The following is a 25,000-nucleotide window of genomic DNA, read 5'->3' as shown; positions in this document are numbered from 1 at the left end:
TCTTCTTAATTCATCTTTTTTTTTTTTTTTTCGAGCAAAGACATAGAATGGTCCTCTTTTAAAACCAGTGGTCCATTATGGTAAGATCTTTCCGGTGAGATCTGTGCCGAGGAAGAAAATAATGTCTGTCCTACTTTTTAATATTTACAACAATAAATAAATGAAACAAATACTACATAAAAATAAAAATAAATAAATAAATAAACTGTCTTAGAATAATCTCATCACAACCCGTTACTAACCACCACCACAACCACCACTTCCTCCACTGAGAAAATATTGACTACTGTAGTCCAAGAGAGAGAGAGAGAGAGAGAGAGAGAGAGAGAGAGAGAGAGAGAGAGAGAGAGAGAGAGAGAGAGAGAGAGAGAGAGAGAGAGAGAGAGAGTGCACTTCTGATATTAATATTCCACACGTTCATCTTCTCAATATTCCGCTGCCACGTACACACACACACACACACACACACACACACACACACACACACACACACACACACACACACACACACACACACACACTCACCACATATTAAACTGACGGGAATGCAACCTTAAACGTTCAAACACGGAAAATAGCTCTTTTGGAACACTCTTTCTAAAACGTTTTAACCAGAGAGAGAGAGAGAGAGAGAGAGAGAGAGAGAGAGAGAGAGAGAGAGAGAGAGAGAGAGAGAGAGAATGGGATGAGCGAGGAAGGTGGTTTTCAGGGAGCAGGATATTGCGATAGGAAGGGGAGGGAGGTTATTGTTGTTGACAGGCTCCGGAGAGAGAGAGAGAGAGAGAGAGAGAGAGAGAGAGAGAGAGAGAGAGAGAGAGAGAGAGAGAGAGAGAGAGAGAGAGAGAGAATTCATTGACTGCTGTAAAGATATCTAAAATTTCGTAAAAATCGAATGAGAGAGAGAGAGAGAGAGAGAGAGAGAGAGAGAGAGAGAGAGAGAGAGAGAGAGAGAGAGAGAGAGAGAGAGAGAGAGAGAGAGAGAGAGAGAGTATAGACTTCCCCTCTCCTCCAACAATAGTAACTCACGAAACCTTGAAAACAAATCCTAAATATAATGATTACATAAATGATAAGATTATATAACATTATTAATTATTGTCATTAATGTCTCCCTTAAGAGTAATATTTATTTAATCTTTCCTTAATTTATTCTCTTTCCTTCTCTCTTGATACTTGTGTTTGTATGTTTTTTTCTTTTTTTTATCTCTGCGTTCTTAATCATCATTGTTATATTTTTTTTTTCATTTTATTTTTCCAACGTTCATTATATAATGTTTTCATCTCATCATCTATCTCTTTTCCATCTCTCATCACATCAATCTCTTTTCATCTCTCATCATCGGTCTTTTTCTCCATCCTTCCTCATGTCCTTTTTTCATCTTTCTTTTCTTTTCATCTGTAATAATTACTCTCTTTCCTGTCTTTCGTCATCCTTTTTTCATCACTCCTCATCCCTTTTTCACCTTGTTTGTATTGCAAGTTTTCCTCTCCATTATTTTTTTTTCATTATTTTCATTTTCTCAGCATTTTTCATCTAACCACCTCTTTTTCATCCCTCATCATCTATTTTCCATCTATCACCTTACCCCCTTTCCACCCATTATCATCTCCTTTTCATCCCTCCTCATCTTAAGCTTCATTAAATATTTTTCTTTCAAATTTTCCATCTCTCATCATCTTTATTTATTTATTTATTTTTTTATCATTTCATTACTTTTTATTATTCACCTATGAGTATCACCACCTCTTATTCATCTCTTCATCTCTCACCATCACTTTCTCACCTCTGTTGCTGCGTGTCTAGTGCAAGCATCCATTGGCGGCGTGTACAGTGCGGTGTTTAGTTTGGATCAAGTTAGTGGGTTGGGTAAGTGTGTGCTTTTAAAGTTGATATTTCCATCCGCTTGATTCCCTTCGTATTCGTCCATTTTCTTTGCGGTCTCTCTCTCTCTCTCTCTCTCTCTCTCTCTCTCTCTCTCTCTCTCTCTCTCTCTCTCTCTCTCTCTCTCTCTCTCTCTCGCTCTCGCTCTCGCTCTCTCTCTCTCTCTCTCTCTCTCTCGCTCTACCTCTCTTTTCTCCTTTTCAACGTTGTTTTTCTCTCCTTTATCCTCCTCCTCCTCCTCCTCCTCCTCCTCCTCCTCCTCCTCCTCCTCCTCCTCCTCCTCTACCGCCACCATCACCACATTGACCACCATCTCCTCCTTCCTTTCCCTCCGTTTCATTCTTAAGCTCCTCCTCCTCCTCCTCCTCCTCCTCCTCCTCCTCCTCCTCCTCCTAAGCCACGAGTGTTTAACCAAGAAGTGAACTGACTTTTAAGGCGGCTGTGGCTGGAATAGGAATCAAGGAATCTGGGAATCTGGAATAAAGAGAGAGGGACTTTTTAGTAGGTGTGTGTGTGTTTGTCTGTGTTTGTGTGTGTGTTGGGGGTATTGGGAAAGTGTCAATAAATCTTTTCTTTTTGTTCTCTCGCTTTATTTATTTATTTATTTATTTTTCTGTTCCTTTTAAAAATTATATATTTTTTTTTACTGTGCCTATAGATTTCTGATTTTTTTGTCGTTTTACTTATTTTACTTAAAGGTACTACACAAATTAACACACACACACACACACACACACACACACACACACACACACACACACACACACACACACACACACACACACACACACACACACACACACACACACACACACACACAATTTCAAGAGGATAAAAGAAAAAAACGTAGAAGGGAGGAAGGAAGGAGGCAATGAAGGAAGGAATAAGGTAAGGAAGGGAGGAAGGAAGGAAAAAGGTAGAGAAGAGAATATAACACACACACACACACACACACACACACACACAACCTCTCCTTACTGATTCCCCTCTCCCTCTCCCCCTCAGATCCTTATCAGATGTTTGGACCAACCAGCAGCAGGCTCGCCTCCTCAGGTATGTGTGTGTGTGTGTGTGTGTTTCATGATGTTTGGTACTCTTCCCTCACTTCCTTCTGTTCGACTCTTGACCAGCAGGGGCACAGGAAACGCAGGTAACAGTGCAGGTGTTTATTCACAGAAGGTGTGAACAGAAGGCTGGAGGTAGGTGATCTCCCGGCGCCAGGCCGCGCACTTCAACTTAACACTTATGACTGAAGCCTAGCTCGTTCACTCATACACGTATTCATGCCTCACACAAGTCTCGCTCATTCACTCGTTCACACAACTAGCTAACAACCACACACCTCCCCCGAGACATAAGGAAGATTCCTTATCTTTGTTATGGCTACCGTAACACATGAAACAAAGTTACAATGATTGAAGTACAGAAAACACGGTACATATACACAAAACAAACACAGCGTACAATGAACACGTACGACTAATCGTAGGTGCTACGGTGCCACCGCACCTGCAGTCGTCTCGGCTCCCTACGCTGTCGGCTGCTTCGACGCTCTGGTTGCTCTCGGCCACGGTGTACCCCGTTACCCTGATGCTCCGGGCTGCCGGGATGGTGGTGTTCCTCGTGACCCTGATGCTGAAGCGCTGCACCGCCATGAGCGGTGTGCTGCTCGACAGGAAGGGGAGCAAGAGGTCTGTGTGGGCGTAGGTGTCTTCTATTACGCCACATCACGCGACCGCTGCCCATCTTGATGAGGTAGTCTCTCCTTCGCCCAACAGCCACGATGACACCCAGGCGATCCCAGAGGCCTGTCGTGTGATCTTGAACGTCGACGTGGCCACCGAGGTGCAGGAGAGGAAGAGTACGGGCGGACGCGTCGTGGCGAAGTTTCGCTTTCTTCCTCAGTCGCTCTGCCTTGGCGTCGCACTCATCAGCAGCGCGCTGCCACTGCTGAGCGTATGAGCGATGATGAGCCGGGACACAGGACCTCATAGGATGACCGAAGAGGACTTGTGCTGGTGATCGCCCTTCCGCCCTCGGAGTGTTGCGCAGTTCCAGCAACCCGCGAGCGAACGCATCCTCGTCCAGGTGTCCCTGCTGTGTGGTCGTGAGGATCAGCTTCTTCACGGACTTGACCGCTGCCTCGGCGTGACCATTGGAGCGTGGATAATGAGGTGAAGATACACGATGCTCCACCCCCCATCGAGCCAGGAAGCGCCGTACCGATGAAGAAGTGAACTGCGGTCCACCGTCAGTCCTCAGGAGAACAGGCACGCCCGTGTCGGCGAACACACCCCGAAGGACACGAACGAGCTGATCAGCCGATGCTGGACGTGAGCATGCAGACACGTGAGGCCACCCAGACAAGCGATCTACATACACGAGGTATGTACGGCCTGCTGCGTGGAAGTAGTCTGCAGAAACTGACTCAAACACCCTGCCGGGTGTGTCCGTGTCCTGCCAGAGAGGTTCGTTGGCTTGGCTTGGTAGGAGTGGACGGCATAGTGAGCATCCAGAAACGACGTTCTCAACGTCTCTGTCCATACCAGGCCAGTACACCGTTTGTCGGGCCCGTCGCTTGGTGCGCTCCATCCCCTGATGACTGTCATGGAGTCGCTCTAGTGTTTCTCGGCGGAGGCTGTGAGGAATAAGAAGCCTCGGCCCGTAAACCACCAGGTCGTCGTCTACGGCCAGCAGACTGCGCACCGGCCAGTACGTACGCAAGCGGTGATCGAGGTCGTGGCAATGATCGGGAAGCCCTCGATGATGACGTTCTTGAGCAAGCAGTACTCCCCGTCTCTTGCTGCTGCGGCACGTACCATTTCCACAGTCTGATCCTGGAGTGGTGCTAAGCGGACGCCGTCCTCATTGGTGGCAGATAACGCTGAGATGACCGCTGAGTGGAGAGGGTCGAGGTCACCAGAAGTAGCAGCATCCTCTTCCTCCACTGGGTCCTGTACTGGAGCACGTGAGAGGAGCGTCGGGCACACAGTGTGTCGATCCCTTTTGCCAGCTTTTTCGCCCCGCACGCTGCTGTGGCGTTGGGTCGTAGGAATGAGGCCAGCTGATCACTTCTGTGGGCGTAGATAGAGGTGGCTGCGAGGCGGTCGGGTACTTGATGGAGCTGTTGCCGGTGTGCTGTTCTTCCCTGCGTAGCGGTCGGATTTGAGCCGGAAAATCTTCGGGGAGGATTCCGAGAGCGATGGAATCGTACCAGCTAAGCAGCGCCCCCTTCACCTCCTTCACCACGCTCACAACAGTCTCAGCTTCCCTGTCGCCCAGTTGCAAGTGCGACGAGAAAGTTCCTACACAGGTGAGGGGGTGATTACCGGCAGCATAAAGTCCATCACCATCAGCGGGCGCCAAGCTGGAGGGCGGGATTCCAAGGAGTGTTGCCGTGTCGAGGCCAATAACGGTCGTTTCGGCCCCAGAGTCAGGAGTCCACGTAATCTTGTCTCTTCCAGCGGGATGTGTGGCGGTAATGAGCACCTGGGGCGCAGGTCGTGCCGTCACCGTCTTTGTGTATACGCCTGATAAGAGCTGGTATACACTGGCACTGGCTCCCCGCCTCGGGCCTGCACCGCGATGAGGAGAGACAGTTGAGGAACTCCTCGAAGCTCCTCGTCGTTTCCTCACTGTCTGCTGACATACACTCGCAAAATGCCCTCTTTTCCCGCAGTTACGACACACTTTATCTATTGCCTGGCATCCCCTTTTGTCACTGCGACAATCTTTGCCACAACGATAACAGCCCGTGGGGCTTGAGCCCCCGAAACTGCCCTTCCTGTAGTTCGAGACAGCGTTCACACCATGGCTCGAAGAGTGAGAGCCGCCCCTTAGTACTGCACTACACTGGTTAGCGCTCTCTGATGCTCTGCAAATATCTATGGCGTTTTCAAGGGTGAGTTTCTTGTTTTCCAGCATGCGTTTCAGAGCCACTTCGTCTCGTGTCCCAACGACAATTCTGTCACGCAGCTGATGGTTTATGCACTGGTCGCAAAAGTCACAGAAATTGGCGATTTCCTTTACAGCACATAAAAAGTCGTCAAAACCTTCTTGCGTTTCTTGCACGCGGGAGTAGAAGTCTCTTCTATCCATGATGATGTTGCGCTGGCTTCGCAGGTACTCACACATTGCATCGAGGATGGTTCTTAACTCCGCGTCTCTCGGTAAGCTTATCCCGTAGCGAAGTGTACGGGTCCACTCGTCGTCTAGGACAGCAGCGAGTGCCGCCCTCTGCTCAGCCAGGGAGAGACAGTCTATCCTGGCGAGGGTTACGTATCCTTCAAACTTATGGCGCCACGTGTCGAACTCACGTAAAGATGCTGACGCCGTTAAGTGAGGAATGATGGTGGCGGACGTCGGGAACCTCGCGCCCTGGGTAGACGTGCTGCGGGCTGTGGTTTCGCCTTCATTGCTCGCCGTGGTGCGACTGGGAGCTTGTGTCCCCACTCTCTCCAGCAGCTGGGTTAAACGCTCCTCGCGAGCCTGACTCTGCTCCGACTGTCGCGCTAGCAGAGCCTGACTCTGCTCCGACTGTCGCGCTAGCAGGGCAGCCAGCGCCTCCAACTGCTTCTCCATTCTGCGCCGTACCCACTGCAGCCTTGTCCTGATCCTACTCACTGCGCCATGTTCGACTCTTGACCAGCAGGGGCACAGGAAACGCAGGTAACAGTGCAGGTGTTTATTCACAGAAGGTGTGAACAGAAGGCTGGAGGTAGGTGATCTCCCGGCGCCAGGCCGCGCACTTCAACTTAACACTTATGACTGAAGCCTAGCTCGTTCACTCATACACGTATTCATGCCTCACACAAGTCTCGCTCATTCACTCGTTCACACAACTAGCTAACAACCACACACCTTCCTCTTCCTTCCTTCCTTCCTTCCTTCGTTTTTTTCCATCCTTTCTTCCTTGCCTCTTTCCTTCCTTCTTTTCTCTCTCGTCTCCCCTTGAAATTCTGCTTTTTTTTTAACTTTTTTTCCTACTACCGTTGCTACTAACTACTATTGCTAACAACACTAGCACTATTATTGCTGCTGCTACTGCTACTACTGCTACTACTACTACTACTTCTACTACTACTACTACTACTACTACCAACTCCACCACCATCTTCACTACCACAATCACTACTACTACTTCTGCGTTAGATAGTGAAGTAGTGTCAGTGAAAATTTGAGTGAGTAGAAGTAGCTGTATTATTATTACTATTATTATTATTATTATTATTATTATTATTATTATTATTATTATTATTATTATTATTATTGTAGTAGTAGTAGTAGTGCCGCTATCCAACGAAAGCTAAGACGAAGGAAGATGAGTAAGAGTAGGAGGAGGAGGAGGAGGAGGAGGAGGAAGAGAAGGAGGAGGAGTAGGAGGAGCAAGAGGTGGAGGAGGAGGAGGAGGAGGAGGAGGTGGAGGAGGAGGAGGAGGAGGAGGAGGAGGAGGAGGAGGAGGAGGAGGAGGAAGTGTTAGCCTAGATGGTGATGGTGGTGATGGTGGTGGTGATGGTGGTGGCGGTGTAGAAGGGGAAGGAAGTTTGAAGAGGGAGGCTGTGTGTGTGTGTGTGTGTGTGTGTGTGTGTGTGTGTGTGTGTGTGTGTGTGTGTGTGGCCTTGGATGGTTCAAGGATCAATGCCGCCTCAGCTCCTCCGTGGCGGTAGTGGTGGTGGTGGTGGTGGTGGTGGTGGTGGTGGTAATGGTGGTGGTGGACGTAATGTTGTAGCTGTGATGTATATGTATTTCCACGATAATGGTACTCTCTCTCTCTCTCTCTCTCTCTCTCTCTCTCTCTCTCTCTCTCTCTCTCTCTCTCTCTCTCTCTCTCTCTCTCTCTCTCTCTCTCTCATTTCTATTCTTCCTCAACAAGATAATACTTTCTTTCCTCCTTTTCCTCCTCCGTAACTCTCACATCCTCCTCTCCCTTCCTCCATTCACACACACACACACACACACACACACACACACACACACACACACACACACACACACACACACACACACACACACACACACACACACACACACACACACACACACACACACACACACACACACACACACACACACACATCTGCCCCTCATCTTTTCTCTCATTCATACAATCAGTCATTTCCTTCTTCCTTCCTCTCCTGCTTCCTTGTACGCCCACACCTGTTCTTCCCTCATCCTGGGTCTCACTCTCTTCTCTTTCTCTTTCCGTTCTAACTCAGTCTGTGTCAGTCCGTGTGTCTCTGCATCTGTCTGTTTATCTGTCTTTCACTGTATTGTTTTTAGTTTTCTCTTTTCGTGTGATTTATTATATAGTGTGTGTGCGTGTGTGTGTTTGTGTCTCAGTGAAGAAGGTCAACGAGTCACACACACACACACACACACACACACAAAGTCTTGTCCCACTTATTTCCTGAGAGAAGGAAAAAAAAAACTGCTCTCATTTTATGGATGCTTTCCTCCTTCCTTCCTTCCTTCCTTCCTTCCTTCCTTCTTTCTTTTATTCAGTAATTCATTCATCTGTTCTTTTTTTATTCTTGTATTCTTTGTTCTCTCCCCACGCAGTATTGTGTTTCCTTCTTTCCTTCTTTCCTTACTGTGTCAGCTAAAACATCCACTGCTCTTCTTCCTGACAGATTTAGAAGAGATCTAACTCTTGCGGCGTGTCCCTGTTTTTTTCTCCATCATCAATCGCCTTTTTTTTTTTTTTTATACTTCTGTCTCTTTCTATGGATTTCTTCATCTCGCAAACAAGTTGAATAAGAAAGATAACTAGCATTGCCTCTTCTCTTCTCTTTCATTCATACATCTCCTTCATTTGATTATCCTTTTTCTGCTCCTTGATATAATATTATGAATATGTTTGGGAATTAACAGCGCATAGTATTAAACACCACTTTATTTGCTTGGCTCCCATTTACCAAGTTCATAGTCAGGATCAGATAATGCCACGACCTGTGTAAGGGATATGAAACATTTATTCAGTTTGTTATGTGAAAAGAATGATTTTTTTCTTACGGAAAGTTTTGAATGTAAAAGCACACACTGTCTTGTACCTCCTCCTGTTCCTACCTCCTACCAACTAACTCCTTGATGATAAACCTTGTAACCAATTCTTTTTCACTCCCTAAGGCCAGGTGAACACTGAAAAATCCTGGCATTGACCAAGAATCGAACCCGGGACTTCTTGCATTGTAGTCAGTCACGCTACTGACTGAGCCACCATGCTACCCAGACACAACTAACAAAATATCCCTCTATCTCTCCCCATCACAGGCTCGGGGCAGATCCAGCTGTGGCAGTTTCTCCTGGAGCTCCTCTCAGACTCGTCCAACGCCAACTGCATCACGTGGGAGGGCACCAACGGAGAGTTTAAACTGACAGACCCTGACGAGGTGGCGCGCCGCTGGGGGGAGAGAAAGTCCAAGCCCAACATGAACTACGACAAGCTATCAAGGGCACTGAGGTGAGCAAAGAAGGCGTGTGGGGATGCATAGGAGGGAGGGTAGGAAGGAAGTGATTGATTGTATGAATGGGTGGAACAAGGCTGGTGTGTGTGTGTGTGTGTGTGTGTGTGTGTGTGTGTGTGTGTGTGTGTGTGTGTGTGTGTGTGTGTGTGGTACAGTTTGAGGCAGAAAAGAGAGAAGAGGATGTGTGAGTTAGGGAAGAGGAAAAGGAGGAGGAAAGAAAGGATTATCTGGGTGAGGAAGGAAGTGGGACGGGATGGAAGGCAAGAGAGAGAGAGAGAGAGAGAGAGAGAGAGTCAGATCCTCCTCCTCCTCCTCCTCCTCCTCCTCCTTCACAATACCTTCCCCTACAGTTTATCTTTGCATCACATGTAATTCTTTCCTCGTCTCTCTCATCTACAACACTTTATTCTTCTCTTCCCTTTCCCTCACTCTTCCTCGTCCCTCACACTACCTCCTTTCTTCTCTAGTTTATCTTCTCTGCATCCTTCTAACATTTTTTTTTCTCTTCTCTCCTCTTATTTACAACACTATCATCATCTCGCCTTCTCTTCCTTCTCCTTCACAGTATTTTCTCTTTCTGTGTATATTTTATGCATCTTTGTTGTTCTTTCTTCTTTATTATACTTCCTTCTTTCCTTCCTCTTCTTCCTCCTCCTCCTCCTCCTCCTCCTCCTCCTCCTCTTATTTTTTTCTTGTTTCTCCTCGTCCTCCGTTGCATCACTTTACTTTCTTCTTTACTGTCATTACATCTTCATCGTCTTCTCCTCCTTCTTTTCTTCCTCCTCCTCCTTCTCTTCCTCCTCCTCCTCCTCCTCCCTTCCAAGACCGCCTGAGGGAAAACACCTTTAAGCACGTTATTCTCACTCATTCACTCTCACTCACTCACTCTCAAGGGAACAACTTGTGCCCCAAACTTTGCTCAGTAGGAAGGAAAGTTGGAACAATAACACGTGATAAAGAAATGGTAGAGGAAGATACCTGATGAAAAATGTTAGTGTTTACATTTAGAGATTAACTGTAAATTGGTTAGAGCTGTAGTTTGTGTTGTTTGTTATTAGAGAGAGAGAGAGAGAGAGAGAGAGAGAGAGAGAGAGAGAGAGAGAGAGAGAGAGAGAGAGAGAGAGAGAGAGAGAGAGAGAGAGAGAGAGAGAGAGAGAGAGAGAGAGAGAGAGAGAGAGAGAGAGAGAGAGAGAGAGAGAGAATAGAAAGAACCACGGCGAATGTGCATCAATATACATCACTAACAACAGGAAACGGAACAAGTAAACACAAAATGAAGTGAAAAACATTACAAGCTACTATTTTGTTACTATGAGGCAGCAAAAATAGAAGAAGGTAGATAAAAATGAGCGTGCAAGTCTTAAGTAGATGAGAGAGTGAGCGCATCGAAGTGTGTCAAAGTCTATATGGCTGATATTAAGCGCTGAGTCATTTGCGGTTGGTATGCGAGGAACTTAAACTTGGTGAGTAAGGAGCGTAGTGTTTTTCCTCCCTTGTTGTGGCGGTGGTGGTGATGGTGGCGGTGGTAATGGTGGTGGTGGTGATAAAAATGTTGGTGGTTTTAGTGATGTTGGCACAAAGGGAGTGCGTGTGTGTGTGTGTGTGTGTGTGTGTGTGTGTGTGTGTGTGTGTTCAGTGTGGGGAATGAGTGAAAAATGCATTATTTGTCTCAACTGTTTCTTGACTTCCTTGTTCTTCTTAATCTTGTTTTTCTTCTTTCCTTCCTTCCTTCCTCTTCTTCCTCCTCCTCCTCCTCCTCCTCCTCCTATTTCTTCTATTCCCCATCCGCTTCTTCCTTTTCATCTTCAAACTTTCCTTTCCAAAACTTAACTTGCCTCCTCTTTCAGCCCCTCTTCTTCCTCCGCCTACTAACTTTCTTCCTTATACACTCCAGACCCTCGTTTTCTCTCCCTCTTTCATTTCCCTCTTCTCTTACCATCTATACTTATAACCCTTTCCTTCCTTCTCTGTCTCTTTCAACTTCTCTTCATTCAGGTATCAACAATAATACTCTCTTATATTTTCCTTCAAATCCTTCTCTTACGTCCACTGTCAAGACCCTCTCTTTCTTCCTTTTCTAGCTTGTACTCTCCTTTCTACTATATAGACATACTCTGTCTTGCCCCGCTCTTCAAATCCTTCTCTCCTTACCAAACACTCTGAAATCTTCTTTTTTCTCTTCCTTTTCTAACTTTTCTCTATTCTACTCTACAGTCATGCCTTCTATATTGCTCGTCTCTTCTCAATATAATCATATCCTGTTTTGTCCTCTTTCAAATCCTTATCTCCTTACCAAACACTCTGAAATCTTCTTTTTCTCTTCCTTTTCAAACTTTTCCTAATTCTACACTACAGTCATGCCTTCTATCTTGTTCGTCTCTTCTCAGTACCATCATACCCTGTTTTATCTTCCTTCAAATCCTTCTCTCCTTATCAAATACCTAGAAACCTTCTTTTCTCTTCTTCAAAGTTGTCTTTATTCCACTCAACAATCATGCCTTCTGTCTTGTTTTTCCTTTTCCAATTTCTCTTACCTGCCACTCTAAAACCTCTTTCTCTCCCTCGTTCAATTTCCCCACCTACTAATTGTCTTCCTTCTATAAACCAAGCTTAACCACTTCCCTTTCTCTCTCCCTCCCAGATATTACTACGACAAGAACATTATGACGAAGGTGCACGGCAAGAGATATGCCTATAAGTTCGATTTCCAGGGTCTTGCCGCCGCCACGCAGCCCGCTGGCACTGACCCCACCGCGTATAAGTACCAGAGTGACCTGTTCATGTCCTCTTACCACCCGACCACCAAACTCAACTTCATGAGCACTCACACGGGCATCCCATCCTCCGCAGGTGAGGATCTAGGTGAGCGTGGGAGCGAGGGACACTGTAAGGTATTCTATGGTGTTTTAATGAGTGTTCTGTGTTTGCTTTCGATTTTTGGGTTTTTTTATCTTGGTGGTGTGATCTCAGATTTTTTTTTGTTTTCTCTGTCAGTTTTTCAGTTTTTCTTCGTCTTTCTTATTCTTTTTCTATGTATTTTGCTTGTTTTTTTGGCTGCCTGTTTCTGTTTCTCTCTCTCTCCCTCTCTCTCTCTCTCTCTCTCTCTCTCTCTCTCTCTCTCTCTCTCTCTCTCTCTCTCTCTCTCTCTCTCTCTCTCTCTCGTTCAGAATGTTTTGTTTGAGGTGTGTTTTTATTGCATGTTTTTTAGTTTATTTCTGTGTATTGTGTGTGTTTGTCTGTTTTATTTTTGGGGTTTTGCTTGTACGTACGTAGTTTAGCAGTTTGTTTTTGTATGTTTGTAGGAGTCCGGCTGGCTAGCTTTTTAACTCTCTCTCTCTCTCTCTCTCTCTCTCTCTCTCTCTCTCTCTCTCTCTCTCTCTCTCTCTCTCTCTCTCTCTCTGTTCGTCCCCTCCTTTCACAATGCAATTTTTGATCCATTACGTCTTCTTTAGTATTCGCTCCTCTTGTTTTGTCGTTTTCTTTTGTCTCTTTCGTGCTTTGTGACTTTTTCTTTATTTTTCTTTGTCTTCTTTTTTTTTTTTTTTGGTACCTCGTAATGTTTGGCTTTGTGTCGCGTCTCCCATTTTCTTTTCAAGCTTTGTCGCCTCGTTTTCTTTTTCGTTTTCTTTTTTTTTCTCGGACGAAGGGAAGGGTCATGGTATTTTTCTTTTCCTTTTTTTCTATCATCAGTCTCTCTCTCTCTCTCTCTCTCTCTCTCTCTCTCTCTCTCTCTCTCTCTCTCTCTCTCTCTCTCTCTCTCTCTCTCTCTCTCTCTCTCTCTCTCTCTCTGCGCATCGTTCGTTTTTCAATATTTATTTATTTTTTTCTGTCATTTTTTTTCGAGGGAAGAGTTTCGTTCTTTTTTATTTAATATTTTTTCCTTTATTTATTTATTTATTTATTTATTTATCTATTTATTTATCTATTTATTCATTTTAGGATTTCGTGCTTGTATTTCCTTTTTTATGGGCATGTAATAAATATTGATTTTTATCACCGTTCAGTTTTTCTTCTCTCTTTATTTCGCATTTATATTTTGCATTTTGTTCAGTTTATGTTTTCGCTTTATATATATTTTTATGTATTGTCTCTATTTTGGTGTTTTCTAGATATGTTTCTGCATTTTGGTGCATATATACGTCTATATTTACATATTTTTATCTACTACACATTTATTTTACTTATTTATTTCTACATTTCTTTCGTTTATTCATAACTTCATTTATTTGCGTCTACCGAATGTATATTTTCTTGTTTACTCTACCGAAGCATATTTATTTGTATTTTTTTCACTTATTTTTCATTCCCGAAGCATGAGAAAAGTACGTGTTTCTGTTACTCTTTGCCTTGGAATCATTCGTCTCTTTATTTCTTTTACTTCGTGGTTTTGCGCTTCAGTTTTCGTAATGTGAAGTTTTATTATGTATATTATTATTTTTGTTTTTTAATGAGTGTGTGGCTTTGCAATAATATTCTGTTTTATTTCAGCGGTGTGTTCAGTTGCCATGTGTTATTTTAGTGTTGTGTTCAGTGTTCGTGTGTTATTTCATTTGTTGTGTTTACTTTTCATGTGTGCTTTCATCTGACAACTAACGTGCTTGAACTAACAATTATCATGTACCTGTAATATAACTAACAGTACTGTAGTTAATCTTTCCATTACTAACCACTAACAAGCAACCCTTTCTCTCTCTCCCATCCCATCCCATCCGACCTTACCTCATCCTGACTAACCTCGTTCTTTCATCATCCTTATTCGTGTAACTTCATACGAACCTTTAACTCCTTCATTAACTATTTTTCCCATCGATCCTTTCCTGCCTATGCACGTTCTATCCTTTCCTTCTCTTTGTTCTTGCTCATTATCTCTTCTCATCACTAACTACGCTCTTTTTATCTTCCTTGCGTCTCCCTTTTCTTGTTCAAACTCACACATATTCCATCTCTTAACAAAATCTTTACCTCGCTCCTTTCTTTATTGTGATCATTGTATCGCTTATTTCCTTATTAATCTACCTCAACTTACCATTCTCTATCTACGCATTCCTTGGACATCCCCTTCATCTTCCTTCCTTGACCCACACACTGCTTCTCGTTTCCACTCTTCCTTATCTCATCCTATTCTCAATCTACGCATCTCTACCTTCCTACCTTGTCCAAACTACCTACACAAATATCTGATCTCTTATCCAATCTTTATCTTATCTCATTCTCTATCTGTGCACATTTACCTTCACTCCATCGTCCTTCCTTGACCAAACTCCACACAAATCGTACATTCCTCTCTCCTCTCCCATTCCTCTCTCTCCTCCTGCCCTTCTCCCGTTCCCATTCCCGTCCCCCAGCAGCCAGCATCTTCCAGTCGCCAACCTCGTACTGGACCAACCCCAGTGCCAACCTTTACTCGAACATCGCCGCCGCCTCGGGCCACACCATGACGCACCACCCCTCCCACATGACGTCACACATCTCCTCCGCCTACCCGCACTACGCATGACAGTCTCTCTTCTCCAATTGGTGCACCCAGCCGTCGCGCGAGGCCGTCTCCCTCCCTGATTGGTCCTCCACCTTCCAACAAGTGTCCAGTCTCGAGGAGCAGCAGTAGTAGCGCGTGGGCCGAGGTTGATCTCTATACAAGACTGCATTGGCCAAGATAATGAATTAATGCTGCTACTACTGACTAACTCGAGTCGTGGTTCTTGTACTGACTCACTCATATACTCAGTCTCTCTCCCTCACTCACTGTCTCACTCACTCACTCACTCACTTCCTTCCTTCCTCTTTGAGTATTACTGTAAAAGGTTGTATATGTATATGTACGTACGTTATGTCAAAAAAATACTTAATGATGATGATAATGATAAAAAAATAAGTAAGTAAGGGAGGTGGTGGTGGTGATGGTGGTTGTGGTGGTGATGGCTGTGGTGTAGCAGAGAAGAAGGAAGGCGAGTGTTTTGTTTTTATTTTTGTGGTGGAGGTGATGTGTGTGTGTGTGTGTGTGTGTGTGTGTGTGTGTGTGTGTGTGTGTGTGTGTGTGTATGTGTGATTATTATTATTATTATTATTACTATTATTATTATTATTATTATTATTTTTGTTATCTTGCGGCGGCCGTGTTGTTGTGATGACGCCAGTTCTTCACGGTAGAATTACTGTGTCCTCCTCCTCCTCCTCCTCCTCCTCCTCCTCCTCCTCCTCCTCCTCCTCCTTTTCCTCCTCCTCCTCTGCACGTCCTCTTTTTCTTGAGTTTCCGTTTCTGTCTCCTCCTTATGCTATTCCTCCTCCTCCTGCTCCTCCTCCTCCTCCTCCTCCTCCTCTGTTTCGACGTCACGGTGCCGCTGCAGCGTTGCCAATCTCAGCACTATTGCCAAGTCTCCTTCTAGTCCGCCATCTAGTCTGCCGTGTGTGTGTGTGTGTGTGTGTGTGTGTGTGTGTGTGTGTGTACAAAGTTTTGTGTGTAATCTTGTGACTTCCTGTATGTACATATTTCAAGTCCTCATGGCCCAGTGTGTGTGTGTGTGTGTGTGTGTGTGTGTGTGTGTGTGTGTGTGTGTGTGTGTGTGTGTTGTCCCAGAACTAAGGCAAGACCTGTGTATAATCCATAAAAAACAGTAATGAAAACAAGAAGAACGAAAAGAAAGAAAAAAGTATCAACAACAACAACAACAACAACAACAACAACAACAACAACAACAACAACAATAACAAGAACCCTCCATTTATACAAGCAAACAAACTACAGGCAGAAATAAAGCCGAAAAAAAAGAAAGAAAAAAAAAACGGTTAAAAACTCCAATAATAACTCGCTAATGGAAAACACAACCACGCAATTATCCAACTCACGACCTCATCCACTCAGCCACTCAGCCATTCATTCACTCCTCCACCAGCGAGCCTCTCTCCTCCACCAGCCACAGCCTCTCCTCTCCACCTGCTCTGTGTCGTCTCTCCGCTGAAAGGACACGAACCAAGTCAAGCTGGACACGACCCGAAGAACTGAAAGGATATCCATTGAATCATGAGAGAGAGAGAGAGAGAGAGAGAGAGAGAGAGAGAGAGAGAGAGAGAGAGAGAGAGAGAGAGAGAGAGAGAGAGAGAGAGAGAGAGAGAAGTCCTCAAATTTCTCCCTCCTCCTCCTCCTCCTCCTCCATCTCATCTTCGTCAGGAACATCTCACTTAAGATTCCCGGTGAAAAAAGTTACACAAAGAAACTCAAAGGAAGACTAAAACAGCAACATACTTGTTGTTGTCACAGAGAAGAAAAAACAGTGATGGACGCAGCATGTGGCGCGCGTGTGTGTGCGTGCGTGTGCGTGTGTGTGTGTGTGAAGAGCGTAAAGGGAGTGAGGAAATTCAAATGGCAGTGAAGGAAATCCGCGGGAAGTTGCAGGAAATGAGTGAGTAATGAAGGAACGCTATTGAACGGCGAGGGAAAGAAGGAAAGACTGAAGGAAGGAAGGAGGCACTGAAAATTGAAGGAGGGAAGGTCAGTTAGCGAGAGGTAACATTTTTTTCTTGATGAGAGTGAGTAATGAAGGAACGCTGTTGAACGGCGAGAGAAAGAAGAAATAAAGGAACGAAAGAAAAGGAACGAACGAACTAAAGGAAGGAGAAATGAAAGAGGGAAAGTTAGTTAGCTATAAGTGACATTTTGTGCTTCACGAGTGAGTAATGAAGGGACGCTATTGAACGGCGAGGGAAAGAAGGAAGGAACAAAAGAAGGAAGGAAGGAGGCACTGAGGAGTGGAAGAGGAGATCATCTAGCTACAAGTGATATGAGGGAAGGTTAGATAGCAAAGGTGGTGTTTTCTGGTTGATGAATGCGAGTTGAACCTTCTTGCATCCGCCAAAGAGAGAGAGAGAGAGAGAGAGAGAGAGAGAGAGAGAGAGAGAGAGAGAGAGAGAGAGAGAGAGAGAGAGAGAGAGAGAAGCTGAAAGTGAAGATGTAATGTAAAAAGTGAAGTGACTCCTTTCGTCAATAAAAAAAAATAAAAGATAATAATGGAAAGAAAATAAAAGAAAATTCTGAATATATATATGAAAGTGATGATTTAAGAGGAAGTGAAAGAAAAAGATAGGAAACACATTCCCTTCCCTAAGATAAAAACAAAATACAGTAATAAGATAAATGAAAAAAATCACTTCCCTAAGAAAGAAAAAGTAAAAGGAAAGACTGTAATAAGAAAAAGTTATAAAAAAGCAAATAATGATCCTTCCTCTTGAAATGCTTGTACATAATCCTTTGTGTCCACTGCTTCTATGCCAACGGTAAACAAGATGAAAGAAAACGGAAGGAGGCAGCGTAGTAGATGGGGAACTATTGAAAACTGCCCCTTCAGTCCAGCCGAAAGAAAACGGGAGAAGGCAACATGGGCAGGGAATTATTGAAAACTGCCCCTTCACTTGTCCAGAAGAAAATGAGGCTTCATAGAAAACGAAGAGGCGAGAGTTGCGTAATCTTGCCAGGGAGGACTAAAGAAAAGTCTTCTACGAATAAAAAAAGAAGAAAAAATAAATAAAGGAGGGAAGAAGATAATTTGTATCTGACCTCTCTTAAGACTTGCTGACCCACTGACCTCGCTTGCTGCCCACCACACGACACACAGGCTTCTATTTTTATCGCTCCTCCTCGTCTTCCTTCTCTTTATCCTCTTTCTCCTCCTACTCCTTTTCCGCCGATGCTGTTTTTATCTACTTTTCTCTCGGTCTAATTCTTCAAGCTTTCCTTCTTGCCTGTGATATTGTCAGGATACTGGTGGTGGTGGTGGTGGTGGTGGTGGACGAAGAGGTGGATGAGGTGGTCGTGATGTGGTTGTGACTGGAATGTGGTTGTAATTTTCTTACTGGAGACAAAAAAAAAGAAAGAAAAATGAAAAGAAAATAAAGTAAATGAAAGAAGCAAGAAAAATTAGCTGGACATGCCTTTTTATGGTCATCCAACGAAAGAAAAAGAGAAAGAAAGAAGAGAAAAATTAATGTTAATCATGATTCACCATGAAAAAAAATAATAAAGAAAAAATAAAGTGTTAATTATGGTCGTTCATCGAAAAAAAGAAGGAAAAGAAAAGTAAAAAAAAATAATCGAACAAACAAATGCCACCATTCATGTGTTGCTGTATAATAATAATAATAATAATGATAATAATAATAATGATAATAATAATAATAATAATAATAATGATAATAATAATAATAATATCAATACAGAAAAATAATGGTAACATAAAAAGATAAATATGTATTTTTTGTAATATTTAAACAAAGCAGCAGCGTGTACAGTCCAGCTGATCCACCTCTCCCTCTCCCCCCTCTCTCTCCCTCTCCCTCCCTCTCCCCCTCTCCCTCCCCCTCCCCCTCTCCCTCTCCCTCCCACCAAGAATTTGTGTCTTTCGTTGCGTAATTATTAGCACTGGGCGAATGAGGTTGTAAATAGTTGTAAATAGACTTGAAGTGGTGGTGGTGGTGGTGGTGGTGGTGGTGGTGAGTGTCACGTGTGTTTGAGTGTTACGTGTGTGTGTGTGTGTGTGTGTGTGTGTGTGTGTGTGTGTGTGTGTGTGTGTGTAGCTAAGTGTAAATGTCAATATTTCTTTAAGCGATAGAAGGAAACGAATGAGATGAAAACTGAAATCATCTCAAATTTCATGATTTTTTTTCTTCTTCATTATTTGTGAAATGTGAAGAGTAAGATAATCTGAGATGAATTAAAGTGTACGTAAAGAAGATATTTTGGGTTGAGCTGGAAGTTTTTTTATCGCATGAGTGGAAATGTCCAACCTAAAAGTATTATTATTAAGAATTTACTGATATACTCAACTGGTAGCAAAAGTGTACCTGTATTTTGAGTCTTTTTTTTTTGTGGGATTCACGTTTAAAGTTTTTTCTTTTTCATTAATTTAGAGAACTTGTTATTAAGACTAAGAGTATTTTTGTTTAGCAATGTGTTTCATGATGCTGTAACTACACACACACACACACACACACACACACACACACACACACACACACACACACACACACACACACACACACACACACACACACACACACACACAAATTGACAGTATTGATTAACTCCAAAACTCCGTCACAAAGAATTTTATTATTATTATTATTATTATTATTATTATTATTATTATTATTATTATTATTATTATTATTATTACTACTACTATTATTATTATTATTATTATTATTATTATTATTATTATTATTATTATTATTATTATTATTATTATTATTATTATTATTATTATTATTATTATTATTATTATTATTATTATTATTATTATTGTTATTATTACCATTATTACTTTTACCCCATCACTCTGCCAATGAATAAAGAGTGAATGGCCATTATATCTCTTGTATAATCATCGCTCTTCACTTTTGTTCTTCACATGTTTAATAAATGTACTTAATTAACATGTAAGATACTTGTCTATTGAAGCGTGAAGCCAAACAATGAAGCAACAACAGCATTAGAGGTGTGTGTGTGTGTGTGTGTGTGTGTGTGTGTGTGTGTGTGTGTGTGTGTGTGTGTGTGTGTGTGTTTGCCATTTTGTTTACTGTTGTTTACATGAAGCCACTTCCTTTGTGTGTGTGAGCAAAGTGGAGGAAAGGTGGAGTCTCTCTCTCTCTCTCTCTCTCTCTCTCTCTCTCTCTCTCTCTCTCTCTCTCTCTCTCTCTCTCTCTCTCTCTCTCTCTCTCTGGTCCCTCTTATTACTTCATTATATGCTCCAGTAATTCCTTCTCTCTCTCTTTCTCTACGTCTTCCTCCGCCTTCTCTCCTCAAGACTTCCTCTTTCTCTTTCTCTCTCTCTTTATCCTCCTCCTCTTGGTTTCTTTCATCTTTTATAAATCCTCCCTTCTCTTTTTTCTTCCTTTTAATCGTGTTTCTCCCCCCTCCTCCTCCTCCTCCTCCTCTTAAACTCTAGCCTTTAAAACTTCATTCTCCTTTTCTTCTTTCCCTTCCTCTTTTTCATCTATACTTAAAATTATCTCCCTTTTTCTCCTTCCTCCTCTCCCTTTTCCTTTTCGTCGTCTTCCTCTTCCTCCTTTAATTTCTTTTTCCTCCTCATTTACCCGTGAAAACATCTCCCTCTCTCCCTCCTCGTCTTCCTCCTCCTCCTCCTCCTCCTCCTCCTCGTTCTTCTCCTTTCATTTCTTTTTCTATCTCTTAATCTTCCTTTTCGTCATTTACCCTTGAAACCATCCCCTTTTTCCTCTTCTTCTCCCTTTTCCTTCTCATCTTCCTCCTTTCCCTCTTCTTCCTCTTCCTCCTCCTCCTCCTCTTCCTCCTTCCTGCCACGGAGCGTACTGACGCAAGAGTTCGCCACCGCCGCCAAACTCTGTACAAACCCACGGTGATCCCTCCCTCAGACCTTAGCCGTAGTGAGCCTCTCCCCGTTGGTCGAGGCTCTTCATCTCCGCCCGCCCCTGCCTTGTGCCTCGCTGACTCCCGATGGACAGGTCACAGACAGTCAAATAACGGGTGTCTAGGTCATTTTGAGGGGAGAATGTATTGAAATGGATTAATCACAGGTTTTTTTTCAAGATTCTGTGATGAATGAGTCTACTAACACTGAACATTCATGATTTCTTTTAAGGTGTTGTGAGAAAAGAAAGTGCTAAAATCTTTAATTATGCAATTTTTTTTTTAAGTTTTTGTGATGAAATAATGTGCTGAATTGATTAATCACGACGTCTTCAAGATTTTGTGATGAAAGAACCTTAGAAAATCGATTGTTCAATAAGTTATACAAATTTCATAAGAAAGGAACGTGTTAAAATTGGTTACTCACTGCGAGAGAGAGAACTTCAAGATTTTGTGAGAGAAATCAGTTGAAAGTTATTAGCTTTGTCTTTAGGCCGCTGAACTGTAGTGTTTTCTGTTTAGTTCCTACATTTTCACCTGCTCTGCTTCAGTAAGGTGTTAGAACGTAAGAAAATAAGAGAACAGTATCTTCTTCGTTATTCTTCACCTAAGAGTTCTCAGAGCTGAATTTTAGCCAGACGAAAAAAACAAGAAAACACAGAAATTATTCAGTCTTTCTTGAGTGAGCGAGTTAAAAGGCACCAACATAAGACGGTGGAGGGACTTCACATAAGAGCCTTTTAAAAGACCAATGGGAAAAGGCTTGCTGCTTAGTGCTTCCCTTAATAAAAAAAAACTGAGTGTGTTCGTGTCCTATATTTAAGATGATGATGATGATGATGATGATGATGATGATGATGATAATAATGCTACTCTGTATAAACAAGAAGCCAGTGGTGTCTCTCTCTTCGCTATCATTTCCATGGTGTTTACTGCCCTTGTTGTGTTAACCTCAATGTTTATATACAAAAAATTGGGAATAAAATGTACATAGCCAAAAGTAATGTTATGTTAATGTTCTTGACGTTGTGTGTGTGTGTGTGTGTGTGTCTGGGTGTGTGTGTGTGTGTGTCTGGGTGTGTGGGTGGCTGCGTGACAGGTTTCAGAGAGAGAGAGAGAGAGAGAGAGAGAGAGAGAGAGAGAGAGAGAGAGAGAGAGAGAGAGAGAGAGAGAGAGAGAGAGAGAGAGACATACAGAAAAACAGACAGATAATATATATGAAAAAAACTAACACTAAAAATACACACACACACACACACACACACACACACACACACACACACACACACACACACACACACACACACACACAAGAAAAGACGCACATAAGGCGAACAAAGACACGTACACAAAGGAGAGAGAGAGAGAGAGAGAGAGAGAGAGAGAGAGAGAGAGAGAGAGAGAGAGAGAGAGAGAGAGAGAGAGAGAGAGAGAGAGAGAGAGAGAGAGAGAGAGAAAGGAACACGCGCACACACACACACACACACACACACACACACACACACACACACACACACACACACACACACACACACACACACACAAGGAAAGTCAGACAAGAATCTCTCTCTCTCTCTCTCTCTCTCTCTCTCTCTCTCTCTCTCTCTCTCTCTCTCTCTCTCTCTCTCTCTCTCTCGTTAAAGTAGTGATCTCTGCTTCCCTCCTTCCCACGCCCCTTGTGTCCGCTCTTCCTATTGGCTGATCCCGGACGCTCGCTGCCTCCGCCTCTCTGATTGGCTGATGGAGTGTAAACAAAGCCCCTATTGGCGCCCTCTCAGCCAATAGGAAGCGCTGCAGCCACCAAAACTTGTAAAAGGAAAAAAGGAGGGAAAAAAAATGAAGAGAAAAAAAGAGAGAAAGGACTGAGATATGGAGGGAGAGAGAGAGAGAGAGAGAGAGAGAGAGAGAGAGAGAGAGAGAGAGAGAGGGAGGGAGGGAGGGAGATGAGATGTGTGGAGAGAGAGAGAGAGAGAGAGAGAGAGAGAGAGAGAGAGAGAGAGAGAGAGAGAGAGAGAGAGAGAGGAGTGATAAAGATAGAATAAATGAGATACATAAATAACATACAAGTCTCAACGCTCTCTCTCTCTCTCTCTCTCTCTCTCTCTCTCTCTCTCTCTCTCTCTCTCTCTCTCTCTCTCTCTCTCTCTCCTATTGATCCAATGAGGGACGACCATCGCTCTCGTACGCCTCCCGCTATTGGTGAGCCTCGCAGCCCGCCGACCAATCAGCGACGAGGGGAGGGCGGCAATGGACCAATGAGAGGGGGCGTGTCCTGATCAATCCCAGGAAACGTGTCATTGATATTTGTACACTGACTGCCCTTATCTGTGTGTGTGTGTGTGTGTGTGTGTGTGTGTGTGATTGCAACAGGAGGTGGTAAAAATATATATTCAGGATTTTTTTCCTTTTCATTCTTTGTGTTTTCTTCTTCCTTGTTCTTTTCTTTGTTTTCTTTGCTATGTACTTTTTTTTTATTGTTTTGCTTTGTGTTATTCCTTTTTCCTTTCTTTTTGTATTTCTTTTCTTTCTTTATTTCCTTCTTTTTCTTATCTCTCTCTCTCTCTCTCTCTCTCTCTCTCTCTCTCTCTCTCTCTCTCTCTCTCTCTCTCTCTCTCTCTCTCTCTCTCTCTCTCTCTCTCTCTCTCTGTGTGTGTGTGTGTGTGTGTGTGTGTGATTGCAACAAGAGGTGGTAAAAATATGAATTCTCAATAACGTTCCTTTTTTTTGCTTTTTTTCGTTTTCTTTCTGTTATTTAAATTTTCTTGTTGTTTTCAATCTTTTTTTCCTGTGAATATTTTGTAATTATAAAAAGAAATATGAATCGTTGAGAATTTTCTTTAATTTTTTTTTTTGCTTCTTTGTTTTTACTTGTATTTTTTTCAATATTCTTTGTTCTTCTTGTTCGTTCTTTTGTTTTATTTTATTATATATTGTGGTTTTATTGCTTTTTTTTATTTTCGTTCTTATTGTTCCTCGTTTCTCTTTTCTTTGTTTCTCTCTGCGCACTTCACTTCTTCTTTATTGCCTAGTGTCTTCTTTATTTCCCCTTCTTTCTATTTTTGTCTATGTTTCTTTCTTTCTGTTTTTCTTTCTTTTTTTCGTAATTTCATGAGGTTGTTTTCTTTTCCTGCAGTAAATCTCTCTCTCTCTCTCTCTCTCTCTCTCTCTCTCTCTCTCTCTCTCTCTCTCTCTCTCTCTCTCTCTCTCTCTCTCTCTCTCTCTCTCTCTCTCTCAATTCAACAAGCACAGGAAGAAGGAAAAGAAAGGAGAGAATAGCAATAATATTATAATTTATGATTTTCACTCTCCCAAACCTCACTCTCTTTACTCGCTCTCCTTCCCTTCCTCTCCTCTCTCCTCCTCCGTCCATCCTGTCGGTCTTTTCCCTCTCTCTCTCTCTCTCTCTCTCTCTCTCTCTCTCTCTCTCTCTCTCTCGCTCTCTCTCACTCTCTTTTACTCTCTTCCTTCACATTCCGTGCCTCTGTCTCACGAAAGACTTTCTTGGTTGTAATTTCTCTCTCTCTCTCTCTCTCTCTCTCTCTCTCTCTCTCTCTCTCTCTCTCTCTCTCTCTCTCTCTCTCTCTCTCTCTCTCTCTCTCTCTCTCTCTCTCTCTCTCTCTCTCACACACACACACACACACACACACACACACACACACACACAACCCTTTTCTCTCTCTCTCTCTCTCTCTCTCTCTCTCTCTCTCTCTCTCTCTCTCTCTCTCTCTCTCTCTCTCTCTCTCTCTCTCTCTCTCTCTCTGTTTGGGTAAAGGCTCTCGTGCTCATCTCCATCACAATGGCGCTGTTTGGTCGCCAGATTACAAGTTTGAGTTGAAACAATTAGTAGCCACCTCTCCCTCTCTCCCTGCCTCTCCCTCTCTCTCCCTGCCTCTCCCTCTCTCCCTCGCTCCCTTCTCGCACTCTCGTCTCTCATTCTCTCGCTGTCTTGCATATTCCCACCCCCTTCTTCCTCTTTCTTACTCTTTCTTCTCTTCTTCTGTTCCTTTTTCTTCGTGTATTTTGTGTTTCTTTCGTTTTTGCTTTTCTCTGTTTATCCGTTTCTCTGTTTGTTTGTCTCTTTCTCTCCGTCTCTATCTCATTCTCTCTCTCTCTCTCTCTCTCTCTCTCTCTCTCTCTCTCTCTCTCTCTCTCTCTCTCTCTCTCTCTCTCTCTCTCTCTCTCTCTCTCTCTCCCTTCTTGTACTCGTTTTCTTTCCTTTTTCTCAGTTTTTTGTTCTTAATTCTTTTGTAATTTCTTTCCTCCCCTTTCTTTTACTTCTTT

The 25,000-nt window shown here is 43.3% G+C and overlaps 1 protein-coding gene across 6 annotated transcripts in view; it reads left to right on the top strand.

Annotated features, from left to right (window-relative positions):
- Positions 1-25,000, top strand: part of LOC135115261 (transcriptional regulator ERG homolog) — a 109,235-nt gene that overhangs the window by 52,998 nt on the left and 31,237 nt on the right. For 2 of the 6 annotated variants that reach the window (XM_064031825.1, XM_064031851.1), the window contains exons 4-7: positions 2,888-2,935; positions 9,152-9,341; positions 11,987-12,207; positions 14,691-18,312. In XM_064031825.1, coding sequence (XP_063887895.1) covers positions 2,888-2,935; positions 9,152-9,341; positions 11,987-12,207; positions 14,691-14,842 — 611 coding nt within the window. In that variant the 3' untranslated portion in view covers positions 14,843-18,312. Of the gene's footprint in view, positions 1-2,887; positions 2,936-9,151; positions 9,342-11,986; positions 12,208-14,690; positions 18,313-25,000 lie in introns of those variants that run through there. The other 4 variants (XM_064031862.1, XM_064031835.1, XM_064031843.1 and 1 more) reach the window with 4 other exon arrangements.

The sequence above is a fragment of the Scylla paramamosain genome, chromosome 2, assembly GCF_035594125.1.
Source record: "Scylla paramamosain isolate STU-SP2022 chromosome 2, ASM3559412v1, whole genome shotgun sequence".
In the NCBI taxonomy this organism is placed as follows: Eukaryota; Metazoa; Arthropoda; class Malacostraca; order Decapoda; family Portunidae; genus Scylla; species Scylla paramamosain.
Note: the sequence above shows the minus strand (reverse complement) of the source record. Positions and strands in the feature narration are given on the sequence as shown.